General features: G+C 42.2%; 1 protein-coding gene across 3 annotated transcripts; it reads left to right on the plus strand.

Annotated features, from left to right (window-relative positions):
- The first annotated feature begins 356 nt into the window (after positions 1-356).
- Positions 357-6,969, plus strand: CTLA4 (cytotoxic T-lymphocyte associated protein 4). Of its 3 annotated transcripts, none has more exon segments than NM_001112634.1 (4): positions 908-1,116; positions 3,695-4,042; positions 4,487-4,596; positions 5,777-6,024. In NM_001112634.1, coding segments are annotated over 4 exon segments (672 nt in total). In that variant the 5' UTR covers positions 908-1,007; the 3' UTR covers positions 5,882-6,024.
- Positions 6,970-11,483: the final 4,514 nt, after the last annotated feature.

Below are 11,483 nucleotides of genomic sequence, written 5' to 3' on the forward strand. Positions count from 1 at the left end.
ATATTACAGGCTCCCTATATAAATGTTTCTTTCTTTATTAAAATGTGAAAATTCTCCAGATTTAAGGAAGGTCCTCAGTGTTTCAAATTCTTTTTGTTAAATCATTGGTCCTCTCTACAGCTGTCACAAATTTAAGGACTCTGGTTATATTTAACCTTCACTTTTGAATTTTCTGCTTGAAAAACTTGTATTAGAAAAAAAAAGTCTATCCTTTTATGGAAGGCTCTAATCTCTCGAATCATGTGGATTGGCTTTTCTTTGGACCTTCTTTAACTGTTTTGTCTCTGTTGAGTTAAGGCTTTTAAGAACATCTGAATTCTTTCCTTCTGCAAAACCAGAGGCAGCTTTTTTTCTGCCTGTTTTCAGTTTATTTCTTGTGATTTTGGTATTTTCTCTTAACCAAATGCTAAATGGAATTAGGAGAAATAAACTTATTTGTAAAGCATGTCAAGGGACGATTAGAAGGATGGTGCTTCACAGATAGAGTACAGTTTTTTATGAATGATGCCTACAGACGAATCCTGCCATTAGCCCAAGGGATCAGAAAGTTAGCAGCCTAGCAGGTTTGGAGATGTCAATGAAATGAATTGGATTGGATGGTTAAGGATGCCCAAGAGATTGAATAAAATTAGGAGGACCCTTGTACTCCAGGAAATTCTCCAAATCTCCACTTAGTTATCCAGATCCTCAAAGTGAACATGAAGCTTCAGTTTCAAATTGAATACATTTTCCATCCATGGATTGGCTTGTTTTGTTCAGTTGAGTGCTTGAGGTTGTCTTTTCGACGTAACAGCTAAACCCACGGCTTCCTTTCTCGTAAAACCAAAACAAAAAGGCTTTCTATTCAAGTGCCTTCTGTGTGTGCACATGTGTAATACATACCTGGGATCAAAGCTATCTATATAAAGTCCTTGATTCTGTGTGGGTTCAAACACATTTCAAAGCTTCAGGATCCTGAAAGGTTTCGCTCTACTTCCTGAAGACCTGAACACTGCTCCCATAAAGCCATGGCTTGCCTTGGATTTCAGCGGCACAAGGCTCAGCTCAACCTGGCTACCAGGACCCGGCCCTACACTCTCCTGTTTTCTCTTCTCTTCATCCCTGTCTTCTCCAAAGGTAAGTGAGACTTTTGGAGCATGAAGATGGAGGAGGTGTTTCTCCCACCTGGGTTTCATTTCTTTCAGCAGTCAAGGGCAGTGATTTATAGCAAAGCCAGAAGTTAAAGGTAAAACTCCAGTCTGGCTTGGCTGGCTCTGTATTCCAGGGTCAGCAGGGAACAGTTGGGCGGCAGCAAATAAGCAAAGAGATACCTCAGAACAGAGTGCCAGGTATTTAGTAGGCATGAATGCATGTGAGTTGGTTTAGGAGAGAGACACAGGCAATTTCAGACCCTTCTATGAGACCGGAAGTAATTTAAGAGGGAAAGGATATCCATAGTCCTGAATACATTTGTGCTGGGTTTCAGGATGAGCTCACAAGTTCCTTTTTTTTTTTTTTTTTTTTTTTTAATTGATTTAAGCAAATCCTGGGAAGAGTTTCTTTGCCATACAGTTCAAGGTTTTAAGGTCCTCGGATTCATATGCTTTATAAACGAATTAGCCAGCCTGTTTAAAATGTAGGGAAATCATGGGAAGAATGCCTTCTTTACTTAATTCAAGGTTTTAAGGTTCTCTTAATCAATTCTACAAACTAATTAGCCAATTATATAAAAATAAAAGCTTGAAATTGCAACACACACACACACACACACACACACACACACACACACGAAAAAGGAAAGAAAGCAAGCCACCAGTCTGTTTGGCATACAATACTTAATTGTTGCCTGATCTACATGTGGGTTTCAGATGCAGATCCTCAGTTTTCATCTCTTCAGAGGCTGACACTAGGTTTGTTACACGGCTTAAAATGATGAGTATTTCCATTGAATCTCAACCTTATCTCTCTCTAGACCTTCTTGGTTAAGAAACCATGTAGTTTGTATGAAGTAGGTGCTCAAAAGTTATTTGATGGTTTAATTTTTACTGGAGAAGAAATATTCACATATATTTTCTTATTTTTACATGTTTTAAATATGTAAAGATTAAATAAATGCTCTTAGAAGTATTTAAATTTCCTAAAGTAAATTTATCTCAACCAGTAACCAGGCAGGACTGTCCCATGACAGATACTGGAAAGTTGAGTGTGACCACATTTAGTGGTGATAAGTGGGAGCTTGCCTGGGGAGAGGGCAGGACATTTAGGATTTCTTAAGCTTAGAGTCAATACAATAAAGATTATTGAGTGCTCACTTGGGCGGCATATAATCACTGCTCACAGGAGTTCATGAACCACAAGTAAAAAAGTGGAGAGATGTGATTAACTCACGAATAACTTTAATACAGGGCAGAATGTAATGAAGTGCTGCAATGGAGTTATCACAGTGCTAAGGATGCTCAGAGGGCATCTCTGATAGGCAGAGGCGAGGGTTAGGGAAGGAAACTATAGTCTAGCTAGCTAGGGCTGCTGGAATAGACATGACCGTGGCTGCTGCCAAACTGTTTTCTCTTCTGAGGACAGATGTCCAGTACAGGTGGCTTGGCGGAAGGGACTAGTGTCTCTAATATAGGGTGATTTATAAGCAGGAAAGTGTGTCCTAGAAATTCAGACTGGAGTGATAGATTGGAATTGGATCATGGGGGACTCATTGAATGTTATTTATTTTATTTGTTTTTGCAATCGGTGTTAGTAAAGCGTCAAAGGGATTGAGCAGATGAGTGACATCATGCAACACAAGTTTTGGGTTTCACTTGTCAGACTGACTGGAGAGGGGCCAGGTTAGTTACAGGAAGGTAATTTGGCATGCAGCCACTATTTTTGAGTTGACACAAGCCTCTCTGTATGGAGAGCTTTATCTCCTTTATCCTGTGGGGAAAGAGAAAACAAAGGAGCACGGGAGTGTTCAAGACAAGGAGAAAGAAAGGGCAGAGAGGCGGCGTGGTGTCAGGGGAAGCCCACAGGAGTTAACAGGAGGGTTGCCTCAACCTAGAGAGGAAACGACCCGGTGCCCTCGGCTCTGTGGCTTCCTTCATCTAACAACATCTTCCACTCTACAAAAATGCCAGCGAAGGCGGAGGCTGGTACAGTGCATCAAGACACAGCTACTGCTGGGTGATAGAGGTTCAGGGCCAGCTCAATAAGTAGGCAGAGGTTTTTGACATAGGCTTTGAGAGATAAAGCAAGATTCTGTACCTCAACCTTCAGAATTTCCCCTACCACTCATTATAGTTCCGGAACTATATAGCTCCTATTGTTCTACCATAACCTTAGAATACCAGAGAAGATATCATCTCATCTAATTCTCTCTTACTATACATGAGAAAAATGAAGGACATGGGGGAAGTGTGACTTGCTCCAAATCACATATTTCATGGGAGAGCCAGGTCTTCTGTTTGTCATATCAGTGTTCTTCCTGCCACAACCATCTTGAAGAATCTATTTCTCAGTAAGAAAACATCTATATGGAGAGTAGCTGGAAAACAGTTGAGAGATGGAGGGGAGGCTGGGGGTGTGGAGAGGGGAAGGGGTAAGTGATGGATTTGTTGATGGGGGAGAGAAGGCCATGGGGATGAAGCTAGAAGGCAGAAGGGCTTGCCTGGGCTTGGTCATGAAGGAGCATGAGTTCACTGAGTTCCCTTTGACTTTTCCATGATAGCAATGCACGTGGCCCAGCCTGCTGTGGTGCTGGCCAACAGCCGAGGGATCGCCAGCTTTGTGTGTGAGTATGCATCTCCAGGCAAAGCCACTGAGGTCCGGGTGACAGTGCTTCGGCAGGCCGACAGCCAGGTGACTGAAGTCTGTGCGGCAACGTACATGATGGGGAATGAGTTGACCTTCCTAGATGATTCCATCTGCACGGGCACCTCCAGTGGAAATCAAGTGAACCTCACTATCCAAGGACTGAGGGCTATGGACACAGGACTCTACATCTGCAAGGTGGAGCTCATGTACCCACCACCATACTACATGGGCATAGGCAATGGAACCCAGATTTATGTAATTGGTGAGCAAAGCCATTTCACTGAGTTGACACCTGTTGCATTGTGGTCTTCTATGCGTAAAAACAGTTTTGTTCCTTAATTTCAGGTTGTTTATTTTTAGGACTGTGGAAATTCTCTTTAAGAGTTCTCTACCACATGGTAGCCTTGCTTATGATAGGTAGCAACCTTAATAGCATTCCGACTATAAAATAAAATTATTGGGGGAAGTTGGGGCACTTGCTCTGGAGTGCTAATCATCATGACGCTTGACCCATGCTTTTGATACGATATGATGTTCCTGGGGAAGTAGTCCCAAATAGCCAAACCTATTGGTGGGATATCCATGCAATTTAGGGGTGGACCTCAAGGCCTGGAAGCTCTAATGTCCTTTTTCCACCAATGTTGGAGAGTAGAGCCCTAGAGTTTAAAACTGTCTCAGGGAGGCTCTGCTTTGTTTTCTGTTGCAGATCCAGAACCGTGCCCAGATTCTGACTTCCTCCTCTGGATCCTTGCAGCAGTTAGTTCGGGGTTGTTTTTTTATAGCTTTCTCCTCACAGCTGTTTCTTTGAGCAAAATGGTGAGTGTGGTGCTGATGGTGCACCATGTCTGATGGGGATACCTTTAGTGGTATCTACTGACCAAAAGATGGTGTTGAGTTTAGTGTTCTTGAGATGAGGCAATAAATGAAGAGAAAGAAGGACAGTGGTAAAGAACACACTAGAACCGTATGCATTGGCATTTGAGGTTTCAGAATGACTAATATTTTAGATGAATTTGTTTGATATTGAATGTTCGTGTGCTTCTGAGCAGGGTTTCAATTTGAGTAACCGTTGCAATAACATGGGGCAGCTGTTTTGCTCTTTGTCTTCATGACAGTTGTACTTAAGCTAACAGCCCTGAAAACATGAGATTAGGCTAGGCAGAATGCTGCTAGAAAGGACCATCTGGATGGTCTTTATTCTCCTCCATGGCCCTCTTCATCACCTGGAATTCACCTCTTTGTGCCACTCTGGTACCTTCCTTGTCCAAGCTGTAGCTGCTCACATAATACCTATCCCTATTATCCGGTTTGCTTTACTGGGAAATGAAAGTCCCAGTTTTTATTTATTACAGGTGTTAGTGGTAGAAGAGGTAGAAGTATGGAATCAGGCCTCCTGTCAGGATTTCTTTTTGACAGTCCCTCTCAGACACCTCTGCCTAAGGCTGGCTTTGCCATTACAAACTCACCCTTCTCCCTCCCTCCCTTCTTCTCTTCCTCTGCCGTCTTCTCTCCCTTTTTCTCTCTCTCTCTCTCTCTTTCTCATATACACATACACAAAGATACACTCTATTCCAACATCCTCCACCCAACCTGACAGAGATGTCCTTTGCTGTAGGTTCAGCAGTGGAGATGAGAAATACAGCTCTCAAACAGGATAACTAAAGCTTATTACCTTATCAAGCTTGTTCCCTTGCAGACAAGATCGATCAATTATCATGGGCTTTCTGGGTGTTCTTTGTGAAGCTTTCTCAAAGTCTCTTTCTCCTATCTTCCATTCAAGGCAAATGATTGCCATTTAACATCAAAATCACAGTTATTTATCTAAAATAAATTTTAATAGTTGAATCAAGAAAATCTCCTGAGGTTTATAATTCTGTATGCTGTGAACATTCATTTTTAACTGGGTAGAGACCCAATATGTGTTGAGTTCTATTATGGTTAGACGTGGCTTCTGTATTCCTCAGTAGTAATTACTGTTTCTTTTTGTGTTTGACAGCTAAAGAAAAGAAGCCCTCTCACAACAGGGGTCTACGTGAAAATGCCCCCAACAGAGCCAGAATGTGAAAAGCAATTTCAGCCTTATTTTATTCCCATCAATTGAGAAACCATTATGAAGAAGAAAGTCCATATTTCAATTTCCAAGAGCTGAGGCAATTCTAACTTTTTTGCTATCCAGCTATTTTTATTTGTTTGTGCATTTGGGGGGAATTCATCTCTCTTTAATATAAAGTTGGATGCAGAACCCAAATTACGTGTACTACAATTTAAAGCAAAGGAGCAGAAAGACAGAGCTGGGATGTTCCTGTCACATCAGCTCCATTTTTAGTGAAAGCATCACTTGGGAATAATATGGGGATGCAGCATTATGATGTGGGTCAAGGAATTAAGGACTGGCACAGTCCAAAGAAAGAAAAGGCAGGGAGAGAGAGAAAGGACTATATTGTACACATCTTATATTTATGTATGAGACGTTTATAGCCGAAATGATCTTTTCAAGTTAAATTTTATGCCTTTTATTTCTGAAACAAATGTATAATTACATCAAGGCTTCAAAAATACTCACATGGCTATGTTTTAGCCAGTGATGCTAAAGGTTGTATTGCATATATATATTTTAATTTGATAGTATTGTGCAAGGAGCCACATATGTTTTTGTGTATTTGTTTATGGTTTGAATATAAACACTATATGGCAGTGTCTTTCCACCATGGGTCCCAGGGAAGTTTTGTGGATGAGCTCAGGACACTAATACACCAGGTAGAACACAAGGTCATTTGCTAACTGGCTTGGAAACTGGATAAGGTCATAGCAGTGCTTGATTGTGTGGAATTGTGCTGAGTTGGGTTTGACATGTGCTTTGGGGCTTTTACACCAGTTCTTTTTAATAGTTTGCAAGGAAGCCACAGCTGGTGGTATCTGAGTTGACTTGACAGAACACTGTCTTGAAGACAATGGCTTACTCCAGGAAACCCATAGGTATGACCTTCTAAGAAGTTCCAGTTCGATGGGTCCAATTCTTACAAATATGTGGTTAATGCCATGGACAAAAGAAGGCAGCAGGTGGCAAAATGGGGTACATGAAGGTTTCTAAAAATTAACACTGCTGGTGTTTTTAACTCAATATTTTCCATGAAAATGCAACAACATGTATAATATTTTTAATTAAATAAAAATCTGTGGTGGTCATTTTCCGGAGTTGTCTTTATCATACTTGCATTTGAGTATTGTGTTTAAATTTTTGATTCATTCATTCAGTAGTTGGTGGAGTCTCCAATATGTGAAATACTGAAAACAAATTGAAAAATCACAGAAGGACAAATAATGCTTCATGAGTCAGCTTTGCACCAGCCCACTACCTGCAAGTAATTCTTGAAAGGTATCCATCCTCTTTCCTTTTGATTTCTTCACCACTATTTGGGATATAATGTGGGTTAACACAGACGTAGCAGTCCTTTATAAATCAATCAGCATGCTGTTTAACACAGATTCTTCACCTCCTCTTTCTTACCCCTTGCTTTCTCAGCTCAACTCTCACAGGCATTACAGTTGTCATGGCAACTCCAATGTTGGCAACCAAGTCCCCGGCAGCCATTTTGATCTGCCTTCCTGACAAATAGAACTTTTCCCTGTGGCTTCCAAATGAACTATTTTGCAAATGTGGGGAAAACACACACCTGTGGTCCTATGTTGCTGTCAGCTGGCACACCTGGGCCTGGCACACTAAGCCCTCTGTGATTCTTGCTTAACCAATGTATAGTCTCAGCACGTTTGGTTTCCACTTAAGGTTTCCTATTTTTGACCTCCATATCCTGTTATTGTCTTTTGCAATGATTCTCAATGTGGTCAGGGACCACCTGTAACCGAATCCACTGGATCACTTACTAAAAATACCAATTCACACTTATTCCCAGATGCGTTGAATCAGAATCTTTGAGTGGTGGGGCCAGGAGTTTGTATTTCCAAAAATCTTCCCAGTGCTTCTTATACCCATCAAGTTTTGAGAATCACTGCTTAGGCAACTCTGTCTGTGTCTCTTCCTCTGTCTCTCTCCCTTGCTCATTCTCTTGCTTGCTCTTGCTCTCTTTCTCTCTCTCTCTTTCTTTCCCCAGCAAGTACTAACGAACACACAAGACAGCACACGGTAAGCATTTCATAAGGGGTTGTTAAATAAAAATGAATAGGTCTTTCAAAGTAAGGTAATGATTATTACCTAGAATGAGCTCCTTTTCTGTGGAACACTGTGCTTCTTGCTCTCTAGGCCTTTGGATGGTAGCCATGAAGAAAAACACCAATCAGGAGCCTCAGTGGATAGTATATCATTTCTACTCCTCTAAACATCTTTAGAGAGATTACCCTTTTTCATAGTTGATAGGCAGATCTAAGTGACAGAGAGTGCCTTACGCAAGTCATGCCCTCCAGGTACCTTTCAGACACCCTTAGATAATGGACTACTTTATTTAAGCTTAATATTTCCTCTGCTATTGCCTAAAATTCTACCATTTGTTGTTAACTGAGGTAAGCCTTGCCCCCTTCGTTCAGTCTCAATCTTATAAAAATCAAATACCCTGTAGCTCAAAAAAGCTTCCCCTATGGCAGAAGAATTGTACAAGAAAGACTATGACCTGCTGAAAGACTTTCTCCCGCTGAAAGGGGAGAAAACAAATACGAGGGTAAGGGAGTGCATCTGGGCACCAAATGAAAGCCTCTTCTAATCCCCATGTCATTTATGAGAGAAGATCCTATGTCTGCAGTACTCGAGAGGTGAACTGTCCCCAAATCAGAGGACCAACCATCACGTGGGATTCCAACCTTCATCACCATCTCCATTTCTGGGATCAGGGTCCTCCTGGGGCAGCTCCAAGCCCAAATAATCCATGAACTTAAAAGGGGCTTGGCCTACCATGCAGGGGAAGCCTGGGCACTGCAACCCTCCTCCTTGGAACCACTTGTCCCTGGCAGGAATGTGGATGACAAGGGAGCCGGATAGAGTGCCCACGGGCTACAGGGTCAGTTCCTCCTCCCACATGGCTCCTAGCAGATGCCTCTGCTCATGTCTCTTTCTTCAGCATGTTCCTGCTGCTTCCCATTTCCTCATTTCTCACCTCCAAATATTATAATCCTTCATTCTCACACCCATCAAGACTAATCCCAAATTTTGCCTCCACCATCAGATTTGCTGACATTTTAAGCTCATGTGGATTTCTCCCCTTTTGTTTCATAACTATACTTGATTTCATCTCTAATAATTTCAAGCATGTATGTCTTTTCTGCCTAGTTAGATCAGGAACTTCTCCAAGACAGGGATAATCACAGCTTTAGGCACACAGTAGATGCTCAAATAAATGGATTGATGAGTTGGAGAACTAAGACCTCCAGGACCGTTTTCCATACAGAACCCATCAGTGTTTTCTTAGGCAGTCCCAGCTTAATCTCTATCCCATTTGATCAGCAGAACTTTGTGCAGGTCTACTCATCTTTTGTCTTAAACCTTAAAGACTCTGGACTGTGAGCTACAGCTGCCTACTGTGTCTCATTCATTCTACTTTTGTCTTAATCCAGTCTTACTTCCAATCTTTTTCTTTCTTTGGTGAATTCTTATTTTTATTCTTTTTCTCTTTTGAATTGTTGGTTGTTGCCAAAATTGACTATATTTTTATACCCAGTCTGAGCCTTCTTCCATATCCACAGTTAATAGAGAGTTTGTTCAACGTAGTTGGGACTGAGCTTGTGAAATGTTGATGTTCCTGTGTTGTTAACTGGAGCAAAGCCAGTTGAGAAGTTCAAGACTTTATAAATTAAGTTATTGTTTTGGGAGGTCTCAAAGCAAAGGAGAACATGGCTTTCTCTGGAAAGTTATTCCCATTGCCTCACTTGTTGTTTGCACCTGGTTAGAGCCATGACTCAGGCTCTGTAGAGACTTTGTTTTATTTCATATATATATATATATTTTCTCATCTCAGGTCAATTTTTTCTGTTCAGTCCAGAAACATGACACGCCCTATTGGTAAAAAGGGAGGAAAAGTTTATTCTTTCCTCTTTCATGTTTCCTTGGCTACATGCTGGGATAGGGGCTCGAAGTAAGTTTGCCAGATTCAACCAAAAAACCCCACAAAAACAAGTAAACAGTCTGCCCTGTATTTTATCTGACAACGCTATCAGCAGGAAAGCTTATGCTTCTAATGCAGTGTGAATAAAAAGTGTACTGGAGACTGGGTACAGTGGCTCACACCTGTAATCCCAGCACTTTAGGAGCTGAGGTGGGCAAATCACTTGAGGTCAGGAGTTCAAGACCAGCCTGGCCAACATGGTGAAACCCTGTCTCTACTAAAAATACAAAAATTAACCAGATACAGTGGCAGGTGCCTGTAGTCCCAGCTACTTGGGAGGCTGAGGCAGGAGAATCGCTTGAACCGGGAGGCAGAGGTTGCAGTGAGAAAGATCACACCACTGCACTCCAGCCTGGGCGACAGAGTGAGGCTCCGTCCCCGCCGCCCCCTAAAAGAAAAGTGTACTAGAGACCCCTCTTCAGAAGTTTCTGTGCAAGAACAACCTGAGACTGCGACCACTGTTCCAATTGTAACACAATCTCCTGTTCTCACTCCCAGGCGCATCTGGGATTGATGCTGTGTCACTGGAAGCTAATGAGACCTGCAGAAGAGGTAGCTATTTCTCTTCTAAGCAATTTTCTTGGAGGAAGTTAATCCATCTTGGTGCATATTGCAAGGAACCTGACATTCAGACCCTTCTTGGAAATCTGCCTTCATGGGCGCACTCTATGTGCTTACATTTATTTCATACAATAATCACCTGAAGCATTTGGAAAAAGTGCAGATTGAGGTGCCTCCAACCCAGAACTTCTCACTTATAAGGTCTGAGGCAGGGTTTGGGGATTTTAATTCTTCAGACAGCCTTTAGGCCATACTTTCAGAAGCCCTGGTTTAACTCAGGATTCTACCATCACAGATGATTAGGAAAGGATATTGGAAATGATCCTCAGATTTTAGAAGAACATAAGGCTCGAAGACATTAGGGACCTTGTCCAAGGTTCTAGGGCGAGGCAAGATTTGAACTAGGCTAAGAAGTCAGATCTCCAGGTTTTCACATCAGGACTCTGCAGTGGGTGGCACTGTGTACCTTTCTGGCCAGGAGCTGTCCTTTCCAGGCTGCTTCTGAGACCTCCCTGCTACCACTCCAGGCTACCCACAGAAAACCCGCTTTTCCATCCACCTCCATCCCAAGTGCTCCTGTTACACCTTGGTGTGATTATCACCACTGTTGCTGCTCCAATGTTGGCTCCATCTTTTCTCTTTCTTCTGTAACCTTCCAGGGGACTTAGGAAAAGCATCTCAGGTGACCCAGCCTGTTCTTAGCAATCCTACAGAAGAATGCTGCAGGGGGACAACACAAAGCAAAACACTGCCAATAAACAGTCTGTCAGCAAAGCCTGCAGTACACCGAGAAAGCTCCTATTGCCGCTGGAAGTCGTGGAACAACCCGTTGAGATGATACATGCTCTTTTAATCACACACAGTAAAGTTACCATAGCAACCAACACTGTTTCAGAAACATGATTATTAGTCACACAAAGTAATACTATCTATTTGAACAAAAAGAAGAAGGTTTCTCTGAGAGGAATTGTAAAAAATAGATTTCGCCGGGCGCAGTGGCTCACGCCTGTAATCCCAGCACTTTGGGAGGCCGAG

The sequence above is a fragment of the Papio anubis genome, chromosome 10 (genome assembly GCF_008728515.1).
Source record: "Papio anubis isolate 15944 chromosome 10, Panubis1.0, whole genome shotgun sequence".
Classification (NCBI taxonomy): Eukaryota; Metazoa; Chordata; class Mammalia; order Primates; family Cercopithecidae; genus Papio; species Papio anubis.